The 22776-nt window shown below is 64.7% G+C and overlaps 10 protein-coding genes across 10 annotated transcripts in view; 7 read left to right on the plus strand and 3 right to left on the minus strand.

Annotated features, from left to right (window-relative positions):
• Positions 1-551: 551 nt before the first annotated feature.
• On the plus strand, positions 552-5133 carry F751_6591 (DNA repair endonuclease UVH1; the record flags this gene model as incomplete). Its single annotated transcript, XM_011402292.1, has 10 exons — positions 552-695; positions 839-1396; positions 1555-1689; positions 1955-2035; positions 2170-2302; positions 2527-2846; positions 3078-3724; positions 3899-4022; positions 4275-4722; positions 4964-5133. The coding sequence occupies 10 exons, from the start codon at positions 552-554 to the stop codon at positions 5131-5133; spliced, it is 2760 nt and encodes a 919-aa protein (XP_011400594.1).
• A 371-nt stretch (positions 5134-5504) lies between these two features.
• F751_6592 (hypothetical protein) lies at positions 5505-9514 on the plus strand (the record flags this gene model as incomplete). Its single annotated transcript, XM_011402293.1, has 9 exons — positions 5505-5645; positions 5875-6083; positions 6268-6532; positions 6783-6944; positions 7104-7248; positions 7456-7790; positions 7981-8112; positions 8296-8784; positions 9014-9514. 9 exons carry the CDS (start codon positions 5505-5507, stop codon positions 9512-9514), a joined length of 2379 nt encoding a protein of 792 aa, XP_011400595.1.
• A 503-nt stretch (positions 9515-10017) lies between these two features.
• On the plus strand, positions 10018-12912 carry F751_6593 (Ras-related protein Rab7; the record flags this gene model as incomplete). The annotated part of the gene is made up of 7 exons (XM_011402294.1): positions 10018-10070; positions 10184-10211; positions 10361-10459; positions 10648-11021; positions 11880-12102; positions 12261-12410; positions 12589-12912. The coding sequence occupies 7 exons, from the start codon at positions 10018-10020 to the stop codon at positions 12910-12912; spliced, it is 1251 nt and encodes a 416-aa protein (XP_011400596.1).
• Positions 12913-13163: 251 nt separating this feature from the next.
• F751_6594 (Pre-mRNA-splicing factor SPF27-like protein) lies at positions 13164-14190 on the minus strand (the record flags this gene model as incomplete). The annotated part of the gene is made up of 4 exons (XM_011402295.1): positions 13164-13485; positions 13602-13777; positions 13871-13942; positions 14041-14190. 4 exons carry the CDS (start codon positions 14188-14190, stop codon positions 13164-13166), a joined length of 720 nt encoding a protein of 239 aa, XP_011400597.1.
• A 603-nt stretch (positions 14191-14793) lies between these two features.
• On the minus strand, positions 14794-15474 carry F751_6595 (Calcineurin subunit B type 1; the record flags this gene model as incomplete). The annotated part of the gene is made up of 2 exons (XM_011402296.1): positions 14794-15208; positions 15398-15474. The coding sequence occupies 2 exons, from the start codon at positions 15472-15474 to the stop codon at positions 14794-14796; spliced, it is 492 nt and encodes a 163-aa protein (XP_011400598.1).
• Positions 15475-16222: 748 nt separating this feature from the next.
• F751_6596 (Protein SYM1) lies at positions 16223-17421 on the plus strand (the record flags this gene model as incomplete). The annotated part of the gene is made up of 5 exons (XM_011402297.1): positions 16223-16268; positions 16451-16467; positions 16626-16685; positions 16859-17087; positions 17279-17421. 5 exons carry the CDS (start codon positions 16223-16225, stop codon positions 17419-17421), a joined length of 495 nt encoding a protein of 164 aa, XP_011400599.1.
• Positions 17422-17696: 275 nt separating this feature from the next.
• On the plus strand, positions 17697-18224 carry F751_6597 (hypothetical protein; the record flags this gene model as incomplete). Its single annotated transcript, XM_011402298.1, has 3 exons — positions 17697-17700; positions 17787-17862; positions 17963-18224. The coding sequence occupies 3 exons, from the start codon at positions 17697-17699 to the stop codon at positions 18222-18224; spliced, it is 342 nt and encodes a 113-aa protein (XP_011400600.1).
• A 338-nt stretch (positions 18225-18562) lies between these two features.
• On the minus strand, positions 18563-19849 carry F751_6598 (putative transcriptional regulatory protein; the record flags this gene model as incomplete). Its single annotated transcript, XM_011402299.1, has 4 exons — positions 18563-18778; positions 19006-19266; positions 19384-19551; positions 19772-19849. The coding sequence occupies 4 exons, from the start codon at positions 19847-19849 to the stop codon at positions 18563-18565; spliced, it is 723 nt and encodes a 240-aa protein (XP_011400601.1).
• On the plus strand, positions 18807-18977 carry F751_6599 (hypothetical protein; the record flags this gene model as incomplete). The annotated part of the gene is made up of 1 exon (XM_011402300.1): positions 18807-18977. One exon carries the CDS (start codon positions 18807-18809, stop codon positions 18975-18977), a length of 171 nt encoding a protein of 56 aa, XP_011400602.1.
• Positions 19850-20600: 751 nt separating the features above from the next.
• The window catches only part of F751_6600 (hypothetical protein), a gene marked incomplete at both ends in the record, with an annotated part of 3316 nt that continues 1140 nt past the window's right edge, over positions 20601-22776 (plus strand). The window contains 4 exons of the mRNA XM_011402301.1: positions 20601-20631; positions 20798-21256; positions 21542-22254; positions 22460-22558. Coding sequence (XP_011400603.1) covers positions 20601-20631; positions 20798-21256; positions 21542-22254; positions 22460-22558 — 1302 coding nt within the window. The remainder of the gene's footprint in view (positions 20632-20797; positions 21257-21541; positions 22255-22459; positions 22559-22776) is intronic.

The raw sequence follows: 22776 nt of genomic DNA on the forward strand, positions 1-22776 counted from the left end.
GGCCCAGGCGGGCGGCTCCCAGGTCCAGGACCGGTCATGCACGGCGGGCAGGGCGAGGGTCTCGGTCTGGAGTGAGGGCTTTGCGGAGAGCAGCCTCACGGCCGGTCGCAGGAGGCACCCTGCTCTCCGCCTCATTCCGCACCCAGCACACTCGATTCGTTCAACAGGGCCGCGCCGTTCTCAGGGCCAGGCGCCTTCATGAGGACATGCGGGGAGCGAGGCGACTCCGTAACACGACGTGACAGGCCTCTGATCACCAGCCGACCCAGGAGCAACCGTGCATGTGATGAACAAACCTCGCAGTTCAGGCCAATGGGTTGCACATGGAGCTCTCTGAAATTTGGGAGGGGCGGACACGCCGTCCGGCAGGCCAAGCATGTGTACGCCGGAAGGCAGGGCGCGAAGTGTCGTAGCACGAAACCCAGCTGCTCGGAAATCAGTACATGAGATACCTTACTGCATGTTGCGCAGCCTTGGAAATAGAGTTACACTGCCAGAGATGCTCTCACCCTCTTGATCACTCGGGATCGGGGACTGGGGCCCCATGCATCATGGCCGACCCGGTGCTCCTTTCCGCACCGGAGGCCCCACTCCCATGCGACATCCCCCTCCTCCCCTTCCAGCTCGCTCTCCTCGATGATCTGGTCCAGGAGGATGGAGTGGCTGTCCTGGCCTCCGGGCTGGGGCTGGCGCAGGTCCGATGCCCCAGGGGCGGGAGGGTGCATGGAGGGGCCCAACGTGGGATGCCGGGGTCTCCCGCACCCCGCACAGGCAGCCGCGCAGGGCTGGGTAATGAAAGGCGCCAATCACCCTTTCTCCCGACCCACCCACTCCGCAGATCGCCGCGGCACTTATCCGGCTGCAGCACGCTCGCCGCGCCACTGACCCCACCCAGACAGGGGCCCTGCTCGTCCTGGGCGCCACCCAGTGGCAGCGGGAGGGCATCCGGCACGAGGTGGCGCGCCAGGAGTGTGAAGTCGCGGCTGGCGTCGCCGCCGGCGCCGTCCCCTCGCCCACGGTCCCCGAGATCACGGCGCAGGTGCCCGCCGCCGAGCGCGGCGTGCTGTACGCCGCCGCGCCATGCCTCTTTGTCACCACCCGCATCCTGGTGGTGGACTTCCTGGGCGGGCGGCTGGCGGGCCGGGACCTGGCGGGCCTGCTGATCCTCAACGCCCACCGCGTCAGCGACGCCTGCGGCGAGGCCTTCGCCGCGCGGCTCTTCCGCGCCACCAACCGCGCCGGCAGCGTGCGCGGGTTGACCGACGCGGCGCCGGCCCTGGCCGCCGACTTCAACCGCGCGGAGAAGGTGCTCAAGGCCCTCTTTGTGCGCCGCGTCCACCTCTGGCCCAGGTTCCAGTCCCAGGTCAGGGCAGACCTGGAGACGGCGCCGCCAGAGGTGAGGGGCGGGGTCACTTGGGAGGCTTGGAGGGGTGGGATGATGGGTGTGGCGCGCACACTGCCCGAGTCCACGAGGGTTCCGGCTGTGACCAACCTAGAAGCATCTTGCCAACCTGTGCAGCCAGACTCTCCCACCCATTCCAATCCCCATTACAGGTGACAGAGGTGTCCCAGGGACTGACGGTGGGCATGGCGGCCATGTATGATGCCCTGGCCCAGCTGATGGATGCCTGCGTCAAGGAGGTTCGCAAGTCCAACAAGATCGATGCCACCGACCTGACCCTGGAGCAGGTGAGGGGGAGTTTCCTTTCTTCCCTGCTTGTGGGGACACGCTGGCTTCCGCGACTGCCTGGGAGCCTGGGGTGCGGTTTCCGTCGGAGGACAGGAGTCTCATGATCCAAGCTGCTTTGACGACGGCTGGACCCGTTGCACTGGTCTGGCAAGGCTCCTGAAGGAGTGTGGGAAGGCTCCCCTCGACAAAGGGGGTTCCAAGCGGCAAGGGGAGCCAGTTTCATTCCCAGTAACCTCGGCATCCCTTCCACCAACCCCTCGCCAGGGCCTGTTCCGGTCCTTTGACGACATCATTCGGCGCCAGCTCAACCCCATCTGGCACACTGTGGGGCCTCGCACCAAGCAGGTGGGTGGGGCGGCAGCAGGCCCAGTATGGGTTACTGCATCAGGAACTCTGTTTCTTGCAGTGTTCAGTGAGGTGGTTTGATCTGCCTCACCCCCCCAGCAGCCTCCACACTTTCCATCCCCCCCCCCCCCCAGATCGTGGCTGATCTCCGCACGCTCCGCACCCTGGCCACGTACCTCCTACGCTTCGACGCCGTCACCTTCTTCTCCTACCTGGAGACCTTGAGGGCGACGGAGGGGACCAACTCCGTGTGGCTCTTCCATTCAGGTGACGCAAGGGGGAGGGGCTGCCTGCACGGCCGTGTCAGCGCTCCACAGTATTGCATGGCAGGGTGGGCAATGCACGTGGTGCCTCCCAGCGCACACAAGCAACGCTGCATTCTCACCCCACCTGGAAGACTTGCTTCAGGCCATGTGGGTCCGCAGTACCTTCCATGGCCGGCCGCCACTCACCGTGATGCCTCCTTCCGTTCCTCGCTCTCCTCGTCGCAGCGGCGCACACAATCTTCGAGGTGGCAAAGTCGCGCGTCTACAGCGTGGCGCGGGGCCTGACTCCCGCCAAGCGCGGTTCGGATGCCGGCCAGGCCCCGGGCTCTCGGCCGGCCACCGTCACCGTGACCCCGGTGCTTGAGCCACAACCCAAGTGGGCCCTGCTCCTGGATCTCCTGCTGGAGGCGGCACAGGAGGGGGCGGCGGAAGGCGGGGAAGTGGGAAGGGAAGATGCGGCCGGGACTGGCAACACGTCGAGCCTGGACGGCGCAGCGGGCCCCACCGTCTTGGTGGCCTGCCAGGACGCCTTCACCGCGTCACAGGTATTTCCAGTTGGTGGCATTGTGGGATGCTGGTGTGAGAATCCTGACTTGAACTGAGCCGCAAGCTTTCGGCCCTGTCTGCCACTGTACATGGACATGTGCATCACAAGGCTGCGTCTTGCCGACCACAGCAGCCCTGACAGCGCATCCTTGCTCATGCCACAGCCCTCAACCTACTCATCTCCACCATGCGTCGAGTCCCTCGCTTCCTCCTCCCCCTCCCTCGCGCAGCTGCGGGAGGTGCTGACGCGGGGTGCCGACGCGCACATGCAGCACATGTGGCGGGAGTATCTGGCGCAGAGGGCGGCCTCCGGCCGCCCGGCCCAGGACCAGCATGGCGGCCGCCCCGACCCGGGGTCGAACATGGGCTCGGCGCGCATGATGGGCGGCATGCCCGCCGGCGAGGCTGCCGCGCTGGCGGCGGCGGCCAAGCACGGGGCGGGCGTCGACCCGGCCGCCACAGGCCAGAATCCGTCGAAACGGCGAGGCAAGGGGGAGCTCGAGAGGAGGGGCGCCCGCGCCCCCGAGAACCTGGCCCGCAGCCTGGCGGTGCGAGTGACGCGGGGGTCGTTTGATGTGGCGGAGGCCGGACCCGAGAGCCTGGAGGCGGCTGGCGGCGACGAGGATGAGGACGCCGTCCCACCAGGGACTGAGAGCGAGCGCCAGCCGCGCGCGTCAGGGGAGGGCGTGGTCTCAGGCGCGGCGCTGGCCGACCTGCCCGGCTTCCCGCCGGGCGCGCGGGGCAGGGTGGATTTCCTGGTCTTGGAGGAGCACGACGAGCGCCTGGTCTGGGAGCGCGCGCCCGGCAGCGTCATCATGTATGACCCGGACGTCGTGCTGACGCGGCAGCTGGAGCTGTACAACGCCATGCAGACGAGGTGCTGAAGGGGGCAATGCCGCTGCTCGGCGGCTGAGTCTGCATTAATTTGGAAATGCACATGATCGCCTCCGTCTTTATTTGGAAGCCGCTGCTCTTCCTAGGGCGAGCGCTGATGCTTCCCCTCCCCGCACCTTCACTGACCCCGAAACACAAGTCACATCATCTCCCTCAGGGCCGGGGCGCCGCCGCTGCACGTCTTCGTGTTGCGCTACGAGGAGAGCGTGGAGATGGACCGCTTTCAGGCCGGCCTGGAGCGAGAGCGCCGCGCCTTTGAGTCCCTGATCCGGTCCAAGGAGGTGATGAGCCTGCCCACGACGGCACACGACGCCGCCGCGGCGCTGGACGCCGCCGGCAGGCCCATCGCCGAGCCTGCCCCGCTCTTGGCGCCGGGCAACGCCGCGACGCGCACGGCGGGCGGGCGGGCGTCCACCGGCGCCGCCGCCCGCCCCGCCCGACGGCGCGTCGTCGTCGATGTGCGCGAGTTCATGTCACCCCTCCCCGCGGTCCTGCATGCGGCGGGTTGCGACCTGGTTCCCCTCACCCTGGAGGTGGGCGACTACGTGCTCAGCGCCTCCTGCTGCGTGGAGCGCAAGGCCATCCCCGACCTCCGCGCCTCGCTCGCCTCCGGCCGCCTCTTTGCGCAGGCGGAGGCCATGGCGCGGCACTACGCCACCCCCGTCCTGCTGATTGAGTTTGAGGGCGACCGCGCCTTTGCCCTGCAGGCCGCGGGGGAGGTCGGGGACGAGCCGCGCCTGCACAGCCTCATGGCGCGCTTGGTGCTGCTCACGCTGCACCACCCGCGCCTGCGCCTGGTCTGGTCGCGCTCCCTGCATGCCACCGCCGCGACCTTTGCCGCGCTGAAGGCCAACCAGGAGGAGCCAGACCCGGTGGCCGCCGCCACGGCAGGCGTGCCCTTGGAGGCGGGGGAGGGCGCCATGGCTGATCGAGAGACCCTGGTCAACCGCCCGGCCATGGACGTCCTCCGCAGGCTGCCAGGTGGGTTTGGGGGTTATAGTAGGGGAGGGGGGGGGGGGGAGGGGTAGTATATGTGCGAGGTGGTATCAGGGGTTTAACGGCGTGTGTGGAATGCGATGGAGGCGGTTGTTGGTGTCAAATGTGTGCGGAAGAGCAGGCCAAGTCTGTTATTTTCCACTGAGTCGCCGCTTGACGGGCAACCCCTCATCCCACCCCACCCCTGTTCACGACCGCTCTTCCCAAAACCCACAACGACCTCCAGGCGTGACGGAGGGGAACCTGAGGCCGCTGATGCGGGCAGGAGGGAGTCTGGCGGGGCTGGCCAAGCTGAGCGAGGCCGAGCTGGCGGAGGCCATGGGGGGCGCTGTGGCTGCCCGGAAGCTCAAGTCCTTCCTTGCTCAGGACTGCAGGGCACTCTTCCGCATGCTGTGAGGTGAGGGTCAGATCGCAGAAAATCTCACTGAGAAAGCTTTCACTGGCCTCTCGTGCCATTCTGCAAGTATAGGGGACAGTGAGGCAGGGGTATGATGCAGGGGTCAAGATAAAGGGGGCAGAGCAAGGTACGGGTCCTCTGCTGGTGGCGGCCCCTGATGGGGTCCACCAGGGGTCAAGCTAGGACACCGCGCATCGCGCGCAAGGATGTCCAGGTGATCATGGAAGTTTTGCACGAGGCTGAAAATCTCTGCATAAAATGAGAATATAATGTCGACTCCAGACCCACTTGTCGGCACGATGGGTATCCCGTGACCGCCTCCCAGCGCAAGTGATCTCGTGCCCATGCCCAGCCCGGGGTGAGGTCGCACATGGATGGCCGGTGGGTGTTCCGGGTATGGCACGCCCAGAATCGACCGGCCGGAGCTCCAGTCGTGCGATCGGCCGCCCTGGATTCGAGCGGGTCTCGGGTCTGCCTGGGCCTGGAAGACGGCTCCCTGGAAGAGCACAGGGTGGGGCCTGAAGGCTCCCTCACCCTCGCCGCCAGGAAGCATCTGGGCAAAAAGGTGCGCACGAGCATGCAGAGAAGGCCCTGGGCTTGGTCAGGACGTGTTGGCGTCTGCCAGAGGGCTCAGCTGCAACTCACCCCAGCCGAAGCCGCGTAGCTGTGTCGTCTGGCCCCATCCACTCTGCCTATGTACGCCGCGGCTGCTCCCTCACACAGCACCCCGATCCATGCAGGCGATAGTGGGGCTGCACTACCTCTCCTCCGTCTCGAGGCTGGTGGCACTGCAGGAGGGAGGCTCCCTCACCCTGCTCGACGCCGGGAGCCTCCGCTCCCAACCCCTGCCACTCAAGGGAATTGCGCTGGCCACCTGCGCCAACGAGGAGCCGGGCCGCGCGCCTCGCCTGGCAGTCTTCCACAGGCCTCGTGGGGCACGCTCCTGCAGGTGTAAGATGTTGCAGGAGGGGCTTTGGGGCTGGCGGCTGAGAGATTTATTGGCGGATATTTCAAGGATACATGCCTGGCATACAGCTCTTGGCAGGTGTCTCTTCTGGCTCCTTTGTGCGCCCCGTCGCTCACCATGCAATGCCTCTGATCGTCCTTCCCCCGCTTTGTATCACCGTCGGCAGGCTCACCGTCCTGCTCCTCTTCCCGGCCGAGAGCGGCAAGCTGGGCCAGGTGGCGGCCGAGATGGAGCTGCCTGGCATCGCCTCCCCGACCTGCCCGGCCTGGGTGGGCGCGCAGCTGGTGTGCGCCGCCGGGATGCGCTACTGCTTCGCAGCCCCTCTGGCGGGGGGGTCCCTGCGCCAGCTTTTCGACGTGCCGCCGGAGCTGGCATACGTGCCGCCTCGAGCGGTGGGGCTGCCCTCCCTGGCCCAAGCCGTAGTATTACTGGTGAGCTGCTGGTGGTGGGGGTTGGGAGGGGAAGGGGAAGGGAGTGGTGGCCTTGGGAGCCCACATGCAGTCCCTTCGACGCAGCTGGCAGCTGAGTCCCAAGCAGCACCTCAGGCTCGGGGTTGCGCATGGCCTTTGCTTCTTCCCCAATAAACCTCAGACGACATTGGAATCCTCGACTCCAGCCAGCATTCACAGCCAACACTCCCCAACCCCCCCGGTCCCCCTGCCCACCTTTCCAAACGCCCAGGGCGAGACGGGCATCCGCATCAACCCTGCAGGGCACCCTGTGGGCGACGCGTTGAGCCTGGAGGGCTACGGCGCGCTGCGCGCGCTGAGTGGCGTGGGGCGGCACCTGCTGGTCTGGACCCCGGAGCGCCTGTGCGTGCTGGAGGCCGACACCGGCGCCTGCGTGCAGACCCTGGGCCTGGCGGCCGCGGACCCCGGTGGCGCGGCGGCCGGGCAGGCCGTGTCGGCCTGCAACGATGCGGGCGCGGTGCTGGTCGCGCCCCGCGCCGCGCCTGGGTCCACGGCGGCGCGCTCGGCCGGGGCCACCGTCTTCCTGGCGCAGCCCGTCCCCGCCTGGGACCAGGTGCGGGATGCGCTGGCCCACGGCGAGGCGGAAGCCGCGCTGCGCCTGTCGAGCCGGGGCGAGGCGCGGGGCGAGGCCTGGGCCCAGGCCGGCCTGGCCTTGGTCGGCCTGGCCCTGCTCAGAGGCAAGCGCTGATGTGGTTGGGATCTAGAGTGCATGGGAGGGCATGCCGCTAGGACTGTCGTGTAGGGTCGCACGGTTCACATGATCGCCGATGGGTGGAGCACCCTGGCCCGATTGTTGGGGCATTGTGCAGAGGGCATGTCTGAGAATGTCCTCTTCCTCTCACACACACGTGCACATACCACCAAACCCAACTCCCACATCCCAGGGGCCCGATTCACCGAGGGCCTCGCAGTGCTGGATCGGGTGGCGTGCCACGCATTCCAGCCCGCCCAGCTGCTCAGGCTGTGGCCGCAGCGCATGGCCAGCTGGCTGCCCTTGCTGGAAGCCCTGGACCGCGCGACCAGGCATGGAGACCCCGGGGATGTCATGGGGGCCGATCCCCCAGATGCGGGCCTGCCCTCCCCCTTTGCTGCGACCGGCGGCGGCTGGCAGGGTCTGCCGGTGCTGGAGGATGGTAGAGATGCCAAGCGGGCAAGGCGCGGAGTGGAGCAGGAGCAGCTCCGCGAGGCCGTGGAAGCCTTCGTCCCCTACTTCTTTCGGGTATGGCGCCAGGAGTTGGGTGCATCATGCGAGGGTGACAGTGCACGCCCCTGGCTGTGCATGCTGTATTCCATGTCGTTCTGAGCATTGGGTGTCCCTGCGTGCCACGCGTCTCGCCGCCACCACCTCTCCACCGGTCACGTGCGCGCCTGAACCCTCCAATTCACCGTCACGCCTGCTTCCGCGCCAGGCGCGGGAGATGGAGGGCGCCCAGGCCAAAGACGGCATTGACACCCTGATCCTGCACCTGCTCATGGATCTGGGCGCGGAGGACGAGGCCGCCGCCTTCGCCGCCGTGCCCAACGCGGCCGCGCTGCCCGAGGTGGAGCCGCGCCTGCTGTCGCTGGGCTGGGAGGACACGCTGGGCACGCTGTGCGCCACGACCGGCGAGGTGCCGCGTGCGCTGGCGGTGTACCAGCGCGCGGCGGCGCGGCGCGGGGCCGGCGCGGAGCGGGCCACCGCCGCGGCCGTGGACCTGCTGCTGGACCCCGCCGCCTGCGACGAGGCGGCAGCCCTGGCCGCGCTGCCCTGGGTCCTGGCGCGGGGCTGGGAGCCGGGGCTGCGGCTGCTGACGCGGCGGGCGCTGCCCGTGGACCTCGTGCTGGGCGCGCTGCCGGAGGGCGGGCGGGTGCGCTGGCGCTTCCTGCGCCACCTGGTGCACTGCGGGGGCGAGGCGGCAGGTGAGGAAAGCGTCCACACCGCGCTCGCCCTGGAGCTGCTGGGCCTGCTGCGGCGGGGCGGGCGGGAGGGTGGAGAGGGCGGGCACCGTGTGGTGTTAGCAGGAGCGGTGGCTGACGGCCAGGAGATCGAGGAGGGCAGCGTCGCGGGAAAGGAAGGGACAGAGCTGGGAGAGCCCGACGAGGCGGAGCTGGAGGAGGTGGCCGCCGCGCTGAGTCAACACCTGGGCCAGTCCACGCTGTGCGACCCGCGGCGCGTGCTGCATGCCCTGCAGGGCCTCGGGCTGGACCGGGAGGAGGTGGCCATGCACCGCCTGGTGCGCTGAAGGGGGAAGGGAGTCGAGATCACGTTTTTAGTAGTGAGGGGGAGACATCGGCAGCAGGTGCAGTGCTCGTCTGTGGGGCCTCGATCTGCCGCACAGCGTCCCATGCAGCTTGTACCGGCTGCCGGCAGGGAGACCTTCTCTTGTCCCTCTGTCCATGCCTCACCACACCCTATGCCCCACCACATCTTCCCCCCAATACACACTCTCTCCCTCACCGCAGGCCGGAAACCACATGGAGGCGCTGCGCCTTCTGTGCGTCCGGCTGCGCGATGTGCCCGCCGCGGCGGCCTACGCGCGGCGCCACCTCCCGCGCGACCTTCACCCCGACCTGCTGGGCGTGGTCCTGGCCGGCGGCGCGCCCACGCGCCACCGCGACGCGGCGCGCCTCGTGGCCGCGCTGGGCCTAGACCCGCTGGGCCTGGTGGCCGCGCTGCCGGGCGACGCCGCGCTGTGCACGCTGGGCGACCTACTGGCCGGGCTGGTCGCGGAGCGGCGTCACCGCGCGCGCGCCGCCGGCCTGCGCCGCGCCGCGCTACAGGCCAGGCTCACCGCCGCGCGGTCCCGCCTGGCGGCGCTGGAGGGCGGCAGGGTGGTGGTCACGGAGGGCACGGTCTGCGCGCGCAGCGGCGCCCGCATCGGGACACGGGTCTTCACCGTGCGAGCCGAGCCGCCGGAGGGCGGGCCGGGGCTGCGGCCCGTCAGCCTGAACCACGCCGATTAGACCTTGAACACGCAGGCCGCTCAGAGCCGCCAAGGGGTGTGGTCTCGGCGGGCCGCCTGCCCAGGGGCGCCATCGGTAGCCTCACCTGCGATCTGCGCATTCCTGCTGGGTGAATGCGTTTTTTGAGCGGTCAGATGCACTGTCCCTGGAGGGATCTTATCAAAGACGGATGTCTTTGGGACGAAGCATCTCTGCTTCGGCATCACCGCAAGCAAGCTGGGTGGGAGTCAGGTACAAGGGCGCTTTTGACATCCTGTTGCAACATCGGGGAACCCAAACAGCACGCTTTCCAGCCGGGAAAATTTGAGCGCACCCAGAACACGGCTGGGCACCCAGCCGCTGGTGACGCATACCAGGGCACGGTAGGTTCGCACTGTGCCATCATACTTGTGCTAGTTTTTGTGCCAGAGAGGATCGTCTGCGACCCCACCTTGCGGAAATCAGGGAGGCCCATACGAGACTAGGGCACCCGCGCCCCGGCAGACCGCTCAGAAGCCGTAGCCATGGCGTCAAGGAAGCGCACCCTTCTCAAAGTCATTATTCTGGGGGACAGCGGGTGAGTGGCGTGGACGGTCGGCACTGCAGAGGCGCACGATTCAATGGCGTCAGCGACTGGCCGGCACCCTCTCCCAGTGTCCCCTCCCCCTCCCTCCCTCTGCTGCGACACAGGGTGGGAAAGACCAGCCTCATGAACCAGGTGCGATGGATGTGACTGAAAGGTCGCACATCCGCATCCCGGAGGTTCGATGTTGCACCCAGAATCTGTCCTCTGCTGGATGTCTGACCAGAGGGCATCCCTCCAGCTGCATGAGGCCTCACCCTCACCTCGTCTCACTATCACCGCAGTATGTGAACAAGAAGTTCTCCAGCCAGTACAAGGCCACGATCGGCGCGGACTTCCTCACAAAGGAGGTGCAAGTGGATGACAGACTGGTCACCATGCAGGTCTGTGCATGGGAGCGCCAGGGGAGTGGGTGGGGTCATGGGGTCCTCCACGTGGTTGTATGAGTGCACCGGGGAGGCTTCATCATGTTCCAGATGTATGGAAGACGCTCCCGTGCTGTCCTCCGAGGCTGTGGCGATGTAACAGCACCCCACGCTCGGCACCGCCGCATCCCCTCTCCCCACTTAAGATCTGGGACACGGCAGGCCAGGAGCGTTTCCAGTCCCTGGGCGTCGCTTTCTACCGCGGCGCCGACTGCTGCGTGCTGGTTCACGACGTCACCTCCTCCAAGTCCTTTGACAACCTGGAGAATTGGAGGGATGAGTTCCTGATCCAGGCCTCCCCCGCCGACCCGGAGACCTTCCCCTTTGTGGTGCTGGGCAACAAGATCGACGCCGACGGCGGCAAGGCCCGCCAGGTCAGCGAGAAGCGGGCCAAGCAGTGGGCCGCCGCCAAGGGGGGCATCCCCTACTTTGAGACCAGCGCCAAGGAGGATGTGAATGTGGACACCGCCTTTGCCACCATCGCGCGGAACGCGCTCAAGAACGAGACCGAGGAGGAGATGTGAGTGTGGGGTGGGGTGGGTGTGATGGCGTCGCCAAGGGAGGACACGCTTGACGCGGTGACCTGCTTCCTGTGTTCTTCTGCCAATGTGCGTATGTCGTCGCCTCCGCCATCATCGTATCGCTCAGTATGCGGGAATCATGCGTCTGGCGGCCCACCTCACCAGACCTCACAACACCTCACATCTCCCACCTCATACTCAACCCTGCAACCCTTTTCCCCTGTCCTTCCAGCTTCCTGCCAGAAACGGTGGACATGCAGGCGCACGCGACCCCCAGGCGGCAGCAAGGCTGCTGCTAAGCCTGGCAAACCTTCGCGGGAGGATGGAGGGAGGGATTGCTGTGGCGAGCTTGAGGCAGTGCTGCTGTCAGGACTGCAGCACGCTTGACCCCACCATTCATCCTCTCCGTTCGCACACACCTGAAACCCCCTCTTTCTTTGCTTGTCCTGGTATCCTGCTTGCAGCGGCTACCTTACTCGTGCGCTGGAATGCCCGCCTGTAATCGAACATACGAGAGAGCTTCGCCTCAGCACCCGGCATAAGGGCGCGCCAGGCGCGAGACCCAACTTGGCCCACGACAGATTCGGGAGAACATCCGGGAGGTCGAGCAAACCCAACATTCATTGGTTGTTGCAGGGCTTTCGAGAGCGCTGCTCGATCAGGAGGTGCGGCTCCGTCGCCCTAAGGAGGCCCGAGGGAATTTTACCCCACTGCCATGCACGGGCGCCAATAATGCAGGGATCCACGCCTCAAGCCAGGGTGCATGCCCATGTCCATCCGCGATTTGTGGCGCCTCGTGTCCTCAATGCCCTACCGCCCCATCACATCGGGGCACGGCCGCGGAACCGGTCGAGCAGGGCGGGGCCTGTGCCCGCGAGTCTCGTGGTCGAGGGCATCCAGTATGCCACAGGGGTAGGGATCGCACTGGGGATCGCGCTGTCCAGTCTGCCCATCCTGAGTGGGGAGGCTCGAGAGGCCAACGAGCGGCGGTACCTGCAGCCCACCGAGGAGGAGGAGGCCAACAGCATTCGGTGGGGGGTGATGAGCGTGCTCAGCGTCATCCCCTACCTGAGCCCCCTGGTGAGGGAGGGCTGGTGGCATGGCATGCCTTGCACATCGTGTCATGGACTAGGTCTGTCCTTCCTGCGCCGACCGGCTGGTTGCCGAGGGTTGCATGAGAAGAGGCAGCGCCTTATGACCAGGCGGCACATCCCACCTTCGCTCCGCATCTTCGCCAGGCCTGGGTCTTTGCCGGACTGGACGACGAGACATACAGCTCCCTCTACTATGTGTATGCCGCGCTCTATACCCTGCCGTACCTGACCAACGGCCTGCAGCTCAACTCCTTTGTCCTCCTGTCCATCGCCGCCGGCATCGCACATGTCCAGGTAGGAGTGCCTGAAACGTTGTTGCTGGAATGGCCTGGATGCTGGCTCAGCTGTGACGAGGAGTGGCACCTGGCTACCTGGCGAAGCACTGTCCCCGATATTTGTGGGGTGCGCAATGGTGCTTGAGACGCTGGAACGTCGTCATAGCCTCCCAACAGTTGCATCCCTCTCCTCTCAGATTGAGCGGCTGGCGCTGACAGAGCCTGTGGAGGTCGAGTTCCCGGAGACGGCCGGCTGGCTGGCCCGCCAGGGCTCCAACCTGCTGCGGGGCCTGCTGAGCTCGGGGCTGGAGGTCAGCGAACGCGTGTCTGACAAGGCGGAGCGCGCACAGCAGGCCAGCACCGCCAGACCTGACAGGAAGGAGCTGGCCGAGAAGTCTGCGGAGGCGCGGGCGGAGCTGCGATACTTTGACAGGAAGGCACAGGACGCAGAATCGAGAAAGCGGCCCGTGCCCGAATCCCTGCGCCGCGCCAAGGACAGGAGCGATCCTCGACCCAAGTGATGGCGAGCTGGGCCTTCGGCCTGATGGAGTTTGTCACGCACCCACTCTTGTGGTGTATCCCAGGCACAAGCAATGCAAGCCCCAGCCTCCAGGCGCAATGGTGTTTTGGCTGCAGGAGCCTCCAGCTTTTGGGACCCCAGACCATACACCGTACCGTGAACAGTATGCTCGACGCATGCACGTTGTCTCCCACCCTCTGTTGAATGATACCCGTTGTGATTCGCTCATTACAGTGCACACCAGTCCCCAATTCAGGCAGTGGCCTCCACCATCGAGGCATCCGAGTCGCCACCCCCTTTGTCACCCAACGCCGCGGCCTGGCTCTCCAGCGTGAGGCACGCCGCCTCGATCTCGGCGTTCTTGGCAACCAGCTGCGTGTACTCGGCCTGCAGGGAGGACAGCTGCCGCCCGGCTTCCAGCTGGGACAGCTTCCTGCTGCGGTTCAGGTCCTCCGTCTCCTTCTTGACGGCCGCCAGCCGCCGTTTCAGAGCCTCGCACTGGACCGTGAGGGTCTCGTTCCGCACGCGCCAAGCATCCGGTCCAAACTTGAGCAGCAGCTCCAGGTTGATGAGCCTGCGGCGCCGAGGCAGGGGCACATGGTCGCAGAGTGGAGGCTGGGCAGCAGGGAGGCCTGACAGCGCCATGTTTGCTATTCGCTTGCATCCACCCGCCATCACCCCAAGACCCACCTCGTATACTGATGCTCCAGCTGGCTGTGGGAATTGTCAAGGGCCTGTTGCCAGGCATCCACACTCTCTCGTGAGCTGGGGGAGGGGGGGTCCAGGTTGTACCTCACGGTGTCCATTTCAGCCATCTGCTCGCCGCGAGCCACCCTTTCCAGCTCCTGGGCGACGAGGGAGCCCTCCTGCGTGGGTGCATAGAAGGGTGGAGGATGATTCAGCGCCATGCCTGCCAGCCGTGCACTGGTGTGAATGCCGCCAGAGGTGTGGGAGCTTACATCTAGCCTGGAGGCCAGGAGCCGGGGCAGCTCTGCCAAGTAGTCTGCGGGGGTCTTGTCGCTCCGAGCGAGCTGCGAGGTGCAGGGATGGTAATATCTGAGAGGAGGTCCTCGCGAACACGTTCAGGGAGGCACGCAGGCCCGTGTTCCTCGTGCCACGCCAGACACACCTCCTCCTGGACCAGCCTCTCGACAGCGGCGCGACTTTCGGCAGTCAGGGCATCTACATAGGGAAGCGCCGTGATGAGGTCCTGACCCCTCCTCCAACCAATCTCTGCGCCATGCGCTGTGTCGCTGATGGCCAAGGGTTGCTGGGCCATCGCCTTGCGCTCAGGCTGTCGGTGATCGCGGCACAGAGGGGTGTCAATGTGTTCCTTGCCACCTTGACTATATGAGAGGAGAGGGTAGCGACAGGCACGGACCGTGGTGCCGCATCCCAAAAGAATGGCCCAACTGGAGTTACCACCCGACCCTGAGCCGATGCGCGCGCGCGCATGCGCGTTGCTGCCCTCTCCAGTATCTGTTGAAAGGCTTGCAATATATCAAAGTTACCTCACGTCGGGTCCTGTGGTCAAGCCGGTGAAAAGTCAGGGAGCTGCACATGCTACATAATGGTATAATCTCCCCACTCGCCCATTAGGAAGTGCTGGGAGACTATTGTAATTGTCAAGGGGTCCTTGTCATGAAAGTGTCCTCCAGTGGCCCCAAGTCCAGGCCATCTTCTGTATAGATTGCTGGAGTAGGGACCCCTCGGTGCTCCGCAAACCAGCTTGCTCGTGTGACCCTGACGCTGTCGGCAACGGCCGTGACACCTTCCCAGCGATGAGCTTTTTGCGTTCTGTCCCGCAATGCCAGTGGCTTGGCCAGCGCAAATGCGGCGCTCGACACGCAAAGCCTCCTCCTTCCGGCTCCAAGGCCTCTCCTCATCCCATTGAGGGCACAGCTGTGATGAGCTCGACAAACTCCTCAAAGCCGAGGGCGCCATCCCCATCGGTGTCAAACTCCTCCATGGTGGCCTCCACGACCTTCCACAGCTTGTCCTCCGGCAGTCCTCGCGTGTTGGTCTCCTGCAACTGGCGGTGAAGATCCTGGGCGGTGACAAAGCCGTCCCCATCGGCATCGTATATCCCGAACACAAAGCGGTGCTTGGCTTCCAGGTCCCTCAGCTCCGTCAGGCGCAGCATGAGCTCCCTCAGGTCCTGGGAATCCATGTAGCCATCACAGTTGCGGTCGGAAAGCTGGAAGATGCGGGCCAGGAAGGGGTTGCCGGCAATCTCTGGTATCAGTTGGAAGTCCGTGAGGGCCAGCTCCGTCTCCCCGCGGCCCAGCCGTTTCAACCTGTCGTTTGATTCAAACGGTGTTGTGGATCTTGGTGCTGGAGACGGATAAAAGGAAATCCCCCTTCCACAGCATACTACGTGGGAAGCCTTGGCGCCACATCTAAGTCTCACAAAAGATGTCTGCTTCCACTGGCCCATCTCAGTACAGAAAGCTTCCTGTTGCAAATTCTGCTAGCACAATTCTCACCGTCGCTCCATCCGCTCGAGTTCTGCCTTGCTAAGAGAATGCTTCTCACTCGATTCCAGGCTCTGGAGGTTCCCCATATCCTCCGAGGCCCTGCCAGACTGGGCAATTACGACGTTGTTGGTCCCAAGGAACAGATTTATCTTCCTACATGTCTGATTGTGTACACCCAGGCCGGTCCGCAACGCCAGGATAGATGTTTCGGAGCGGTCTGTCCGCATCAGCTGCAGGGTTTTGAAGGCGGGGGGGCGCCAGCGCCCTCTTGTGAATATGGATGTGGACACAGTGGCTTCTGCACGGCCTGCAGGGAAGAGAACGCCGCTCGGCCAGGACACACCTGAAAAGGTTGGGAATGACAATGCATGCGCATGCTCTGGAGTGCATGGGTCAGCATTGAGACGCCTGTGTAGAAGTGCGTGCGCTGGGTGGCCACCTCCTCTCCGGAAATTCCCACAGTTCCAGCCGCCCAGACAGCCTCAACCCGTCCGAATTTCATTCAAATGGTGAGAAGCCTCTTGCTACATGGCTTCGCGGCCTATGCACAGTGCCTTCGACGGTACCCATTGCGTACCCAGGTTATCAGCACTGGAGCTCTATGGTGAGACCTTGGCGCTGCAGGGAGTTCTTAAAGCAATCCAACGGGGCAAGAGCAGGCAGTGAAGACCAGGGTTATGGAGTTGAGAGTGTGCATATGAAATGAGACCACTTACTCCAGTTGTGCACAGCAGCGAGACATCCTTGCCTCTACACCCCACTCATTCATTGATCTGCAGGGCGGCTGGCGACGCGTTGGCGCAGCGACTGGACAAGAGGCAGCTCAGATATGACATGCACAGGACACTGATCACTGCCGCGTATGGTGCTTTTGCCGTGGGTGAGTGCGGATGGCTGTCATGGGATGGGTTGGTCACACCTGGGGCCAGTCTATAGCATGCCTCAAGCCAATCAGGGTGGAGCCTTGCATGCACCCTCAGCCTGCAGCTTGCTTTGCAGTGGGTGTGATTGAGATTGAGTTTATTTGGAATTCACCATTCCTTCTATCCATATCCATTACAGGTCCAATCGGCCATGTGGTGAGGAGAGCGGGGGGCTTGCAACTTTGTTGGATATCTCCTATGAGCTTCAGCAGAGAGGGCCTGGCTGGCTGAGGCAAGATTGGCAGATTGCATGGGCAGAGAAGACATGACATGCTTGACCTCATGCACCTTCTTGCCCCCCTCCCCACGATCAGTGGTATCACAAGCTCGACTCCATCGCGACGCGGTTTCATTCCCCCGGCTCCCTCCGCTTCGTGGCGCTCAAGGCGAGGGGACTCGAGGCAATACAAGCTGGACTGGGTGACTTTACGCTCAATGCTCCGCCCCTGTCTGCTGCCCTTGCCATTTGCAAGTCATGTTGTCATCTTTTCCAGATGCTAGCGACCACCTCAATGTCAACATTTCCATCTCAACCCCAAAAGTGCAGGTACTGTTGGATACTGTCATTTTCTCCCCGCTCCACATTCTGGGCTACTTTGGCGTCATGAACGTGGGCGAGCGAGGCAGCTGGGCCGACTTCAGCAGGAAGGTGGAGGTGGACTTCGTGCCCACCCTAGCCGCTGAGCTGGCGGTCTGGCCCGCCATCCAGGCGGCCAACTTCAAGTTCATCCGCGTGGACTACCAGCTGCTGGCCGTGAACCTGCTCACAATATTTGGTGAGCCGTGCATGCCGTGTTGGGGGCGCATGATGCGAAGGAGCCCAAACCCAAGGGACATTCTTGTTTGGAGTTCTGCCCCAGGGAGGTGGGTCCTGAGCAAGCTGTGTTGTGTTGAATCAGACTCTGGCCAGGGTGCTCCAGGCGTCTCACTTTTACAACTCCCTTGCCACGGCACCTCAACTTTGCAGACAGTGCATTCATGTCCTGGTGCCGAGCCACCGAGGACTGGATGTCCGTTCTCTTCCCGGGGCTGAAGAGTCCAGCACCAGCTCGCCCCGTGGTGGCCGGCTCGGGGCAGAGCAGCAGCGTTGTGGATGGGCCGCAGAAATAAAGTCAGCACCTCGAGACCTGGTTCTGCAATATTCTTTACATGCAATCCACACTGAATTCTTTCACGAGATACCACCCTGATTTAAAGCTATCAAGGCCATGGGTCCATACACTGAGTGATGCGGCTGTCGCGGCGACCAGATCAAATTGCCCGGTTGCGCGCCAGCCTAGATGCACAGCTCGCAGGCCGTTAACAGATTCTCGCGCACCGGTGAAATTCGACAAACCATTTTAGATCCTGCGTTTTCTTCTCATCAGGAGTTCAGCAGCAACGCCATGGGTGAGTGCACGATTGGCGGGGGTTCACACAGTCGCCCTTGCCAGTGTGGCTCGGCCTAAGGAGTTCCCACGCACCTCCCTTCGCAGCCTCCAAAGAAGGCAACCAGATTTTCATCACTGTTAGGAGAGGGAAGCAATACCCTCCCAGGACCATCGATGTCAGGTGTGCACCCGCGCCCCTCGTGCGCCATGTTTGACCCGTGCAACTGCCGGACCTCGAGTACCCTCACCCGCCCCTTCTCCCCCGGCCACCCCGCCCTCAGGATCAAGTATGAGCAGACCATCCGCGACCTGAGGGAGGCTGCCGCCGCCTCCTTCGGCCTCTCCCTGGACCTGCTGCAGCTGTTCTGGAGGGGCAGGGAGCTCACCTCCGCCACCGATGGGCTCACCCTCCTGGAGGCCAACCTCCACACCGGCTTCTCCCTGCAGGGCTACGACCTGAGCGAGGCACCAGACTACTGGCCGGCCGTGGTCCAAACCCCAGAGGGACTGGCCTTTGAGACTGTGGCTGCGGCTGCATCTTGAGGGGCACAATGTAGTTGGGGCCCTGCACATGGTTGTCAGCGGAGAGAGCTGAATGGTTGTGGTGAACCCTTTACAATGTTGTACCTTGCACCAAGGTGTACGCATAGATGTCTGCCTCGCCTGAGTGCCAGCTGCATGCGTCCTCATTGCCAATCGCTCTCCCGTGCAAGAACCACTACAGCGCTGGGCTCAAGAGGCAAGGCCTGCCTGTCCTGTCCATACTTCTCATTCTACAGATGCTGTGGCATGACTACCCGGGACGGGCGCCACAACTTGAGCAGGCACGGCAGGTGCCAGAGGCGCAGACAGTGGTCCACGCGTCACGCGTTCGACCGCCCTCATGCCAGCCCAGCACAGTTTGTGTACACGGCATCGACGTCATCCACGGCGAGCAGTCGCTCCATCAGGACCTCGTTTGCTGCCTGGGCCTCTGCGCCCACATCGACGGGGGCGGATGGGAGGTAGGCCAGGCTCGCGTCCTCGCCATCCACCTCGATCCCCGCCTCCGCCAGGCGGGAGCACACCGCTGCAAAGTCCGCAGGCGCGGTGAGGATCTGTGCAGCATGAAGACGAGAGCTGGGCATGGGCTGGCTGGCAGGGGATGGCAGGCGGCACAGCAATCCCAATGAACAGACAGTTGAGAGGACCGGGCACCATGGCATTGTGGGGGCCCCAGAGCAGCATGGCGTTGGCTGCATGTGCCTTGCACCCAGCCACCCTCCACCACTATTCCATCCCATCCCAACAGCTTGAGGGATCAAATCTTCCCAGAACCACCCACCTTGAACTCCCCATCCTCCTCGCCAGGCAGCACATCCTGGGCACCGGCCTCCAAGGCAGCTTCCAGGATGTCATCCTCCCGGCCCCCCACGAGGATGACTCCCTGGCGGGCAAACGCGAAGAGCACGGAGCCGGGGTCCGCCATCTTGCCGCCCGCCTTGGTCACCGCCGCCCGGACGGTGGAAGCGGAGCGGTTGGTGTTGTCGGTGAGGGACTCGATGACGTACCCCGTGCCGCCAGGACCATAGCACTCATACACCACCTGCCAGAGGGCATGAGGTGGGTGGGTGAGGATACATGAGGAAGCAGTATTGACAGCATGGCAACAGCGACGGCTGGCCGGATCCCCACCCACCCTTCCCTCGTCAGTCCAGCACACCTCCGAAAAGTTCGCGGCGGACTTGTCCGTTGCCTTCTCCAGGTTTCGCGTGACGATGTCGTTTGGGAGGGAGGCGAGCTTGGCCTGGTGCAAGACCTCCCGCAGCCGCATGTTGGTGACTGGGTCTGGGCCCCCGGCCCGTGCCGCCTGGGCGATGAGTTTGCCAAGCTGAGGGAGGAGGGGGTTGGGGAAGGGGCTGTATTCAGTATTCCGAGGGCCGCATGGGAATTTGCTCAGCTCGCACAAGCATCAATGAAACCACCAGAGCCTTCAAGGGCTCAGATCATTCTTACTGGCGTTGCACGCCGTTGCACCCATCATGGCAAGCCCATGACCAAGCGCTGCAGTGAATCAACGGCTCCCCAACTATACCCTCTACACCAAGCACCTTTCCGTAGAGCTTGGCCTTGTTGCCGTCGGCCTTCCCCTTTTTGAGGGCGATTTTGGCGGACCGTCTGCCCATCATGATGGGGCTCACCGCCCGAAACCGGCGCGGGCTGAGGCAGGGAGACGAAGCCCACACAGCCTCCCGTCCAATACAGCTTGCATTGAGGTGATTGAGCAAATGTACCGATGCATGGGTTTGTGGTCGTAGTGGGTCACGAGTGGAGCTGCGTAGGATGCGGGCGAACGACCCACACCATGTGTGTGCCATCCGATGTGGGTGCCAGCAATGCTCGCGCACTGTACACTCCCTGAAGACTTTGGCACAGGAGACTGTAGTACCTTCTTCTAATCAATGTTCCCTGCTCCACAGGGACAATGCTCCGCGAAGAGTGATCCTGAAATGCACAGTTCATGCGGAGCCTCCGCATGCCCAGCAGGCGACGACCATCAGCTTGCAGTTCCTCAAATATGAGGGGCAGCTTCCTGATCCTAGTGGCGCCATGAGCCTGCTGATGAGTGAGCATCGTCTATCAAGCCAGTTCCAGCTGTCTTCTGGGCATTTGTGGCGTCGAGCCCCGCACATGCCACACCCTGCAGACCGCATCCTGGGCTCGGCTAGTTGACTTGCGCACTCCGGTGCAAATCCATTCGACTCCCACAGATCCAGCTTAAAGAATCCTCTAGCTTCCCGGATCCCTTTTAAACGTACTCCGGCGAGCGGATCTTGCACATTGCACAACGCCACCGCAGTCGTGCCATTTTCGACCTCTGACCACGGCCCAGGGTGCGGGCAGCGTGCACGAGCTCGGCACTCTGACCGGCACAACTGAATGGAGGTTGAATCTGCCAAAAGGCTACTCGGTGAGAGCCTCGCGGCTCTCAAGGACGGTACGTTGGCGACGGGTGGCTGGTCGATTCGAGTGTGTACCTGCACGAAGTGCTGCAGGCCCCCATGCAATGGCTCACCAACGATCCTGCAGGAGCGAGATCAGATTGTCTCAGTGCCACAATTTCCTCCCCATCCCAGGCAATGCCACTACCTCCCTGGCGGCTGCAAACCGTGCCCTGACTGCCCTGGCCTCCCCGGAGACGCGGGACCGGCCGAGCTCTGCCGCCCTCCTCGCTCGCGCCTTCCACCGCAAGGCGGCCGCGCTGGGAGCGCTGGGCGACTCGGTGGAGGCGGTGCGCGTGTATCGCTCCGGCCTGGCCGCCTGCGGGGGAGCGGCGCCCGCCCTGGCGGCGGCACTGCGCTTGACCCTGGAGAACCTGCCCGCCAGCTGGCACGCCGCCTACTGGTGCGGGCGGATTGAGGCGGGGCAGGGACCCGCCCCCTTTTCCTCCAGGGACGGCAGGCGCCTGGCCGGCATCCCCCCCGACGCCCGCCTCGCTCCCGGCGAGCTCCGTGCCGCCCTGGAGCGAGTGCTCGCGACCAGGAGGGACGTGGCGGACGAGGCCGCCGACTTGCTTTGCCAGACGTGGTCACGAGGTGGGGTGTGTGGCAGAACTGAAAGCCGCGTCGGCGGGGGAGCAGGGAAGCAGATGGGTCCATTTCCAGTCGTTCCCACGCAGTGGATGCCTGTCTGAACTTCGTCATGCTCACCCGACTCGTGTCCTCCTGGCCCCTCCACCCGCACCAGGCTGCCTCAGCTGCTCGGCCCTTTGCCTGCCCCCACCTGCCCGCCTCCCACAAGCCCATCCTCTGCCTGGGTGCACATCGAGGCAGCACAGCACCACCACAAGCCACACCTCCACCGCCATCTTCCCTTTGCAGGCCGCAAGCAGCCCGGGCGGGCGGAGCTGTCGTACCTGCGCGGCGCCGCCTACCTCGAGGCCGGCGACGCCGGCCAGGCCCTGCGAGACGCACGCTGTGCCATCGTGTTCGGCCCCCGCGCCGGCCCGGCCGCCGAGGAGCGGACCCCGGAGGCCGACGCCGGGGACGCGGGGGAGGAGGGGTGGGGCGCGGCGTCGCCCTGGCTCACCGCCGCGCGTTCCTCCCTCTGGCCGGCGGCGCTGGGCCTGCTGGGCGCCGCCTACGAGGCGACGGGCGACAACGTCCGGGCGCTGCTGCTGGCCTGCCTGGCCGCGGAGGGGGCGGGCGGCCACGAGCGCGAGGGGAGCGACGAGGGGGCGGGGGGGGCTTGCCCCGAGGTGCCCGCCGTCGTCGGCAGCTCGGCCAAGGGGGCCGTGTGCGGCGGCCCTGAGGAGGGCCAGGACGGCGGGGGCCTGGAATCAGGGCAGCAAGAAGAAAGCGTGCACGAGGCGGCACGGCGCCGCCTCCTGCGCCGCGTCCCCGAGGAGTGCGTGGCCGCCGTGCGGGCGCGCGGGAGCGCCGGCCTGCTGGCGCTGCTGTCCGCGGCGCACACGCAGGCCAAGCCGGAGGTGCTGCGCAGGCGCCCCAAGTACTACTACTACTACGAGTGGATGAAGAAGCGCATCCTTGAGCAGGCAAGGCCCCTTGGGTCGCGTCGTGGAGAGGGCTCCCGTGTTTGGCTGGGTGACGGAGGGTGCAGGGGTGGCTGCATGCAGGGGGGGCTGCATGCAGGCGTGCCCAGCAGTGGGGAAGAGGTGCAGGACTTGAGGGGGAGGTGCGGGATGCTGAAGTCGTGACAGTGGGAGTGGGCTGATGCCCTTGCTGTGCAGCAGACTCCCACAACAACCATGGACCCTGCCCCGCCCATCTCCGGCGCAGTACCCCGCACTGCCCGAGCCGGTCATGGACAAGCTGCTGACGTTGGATGCGAATGAGCTGGACCTGGTGCTGCAGTACCCCCAGGCCACGCGGCAGATGGTGGGGTGGGGGTGAATTGCCCTGTTATCCATGAAGTCCATGAACCCCTGAATCTGGCTGGTTGGGTGGAATGGTGCGTGCCTGGACCCAGCGTGTCCCAATCCCAAGGCTGGCACGGCCTGGCTGGGCCGTGCACGAAACAGTCGGTCCCCCATCATGAAAGATTTGACAGCTTCATGACCCAAGCGAACTCATCATTCCTCATCGCACACCCCCCC

The sequence above is a fragment of the Auxenochlorella protothecoides genome (genome assembly GCF_000733215.1).
Source record: "Auxenochlorella protothecoides strain 0710 unplaced genomic scaffold scaffold91, whole genome shotgun sequence".
NCBI lineage: Eukaryota > Viridiplantae > Chlorophyta > Trebouxiophyceae > Chlorellales > Chlorellaceae > Auxenochlorella > Auxenochlorella protothecoides.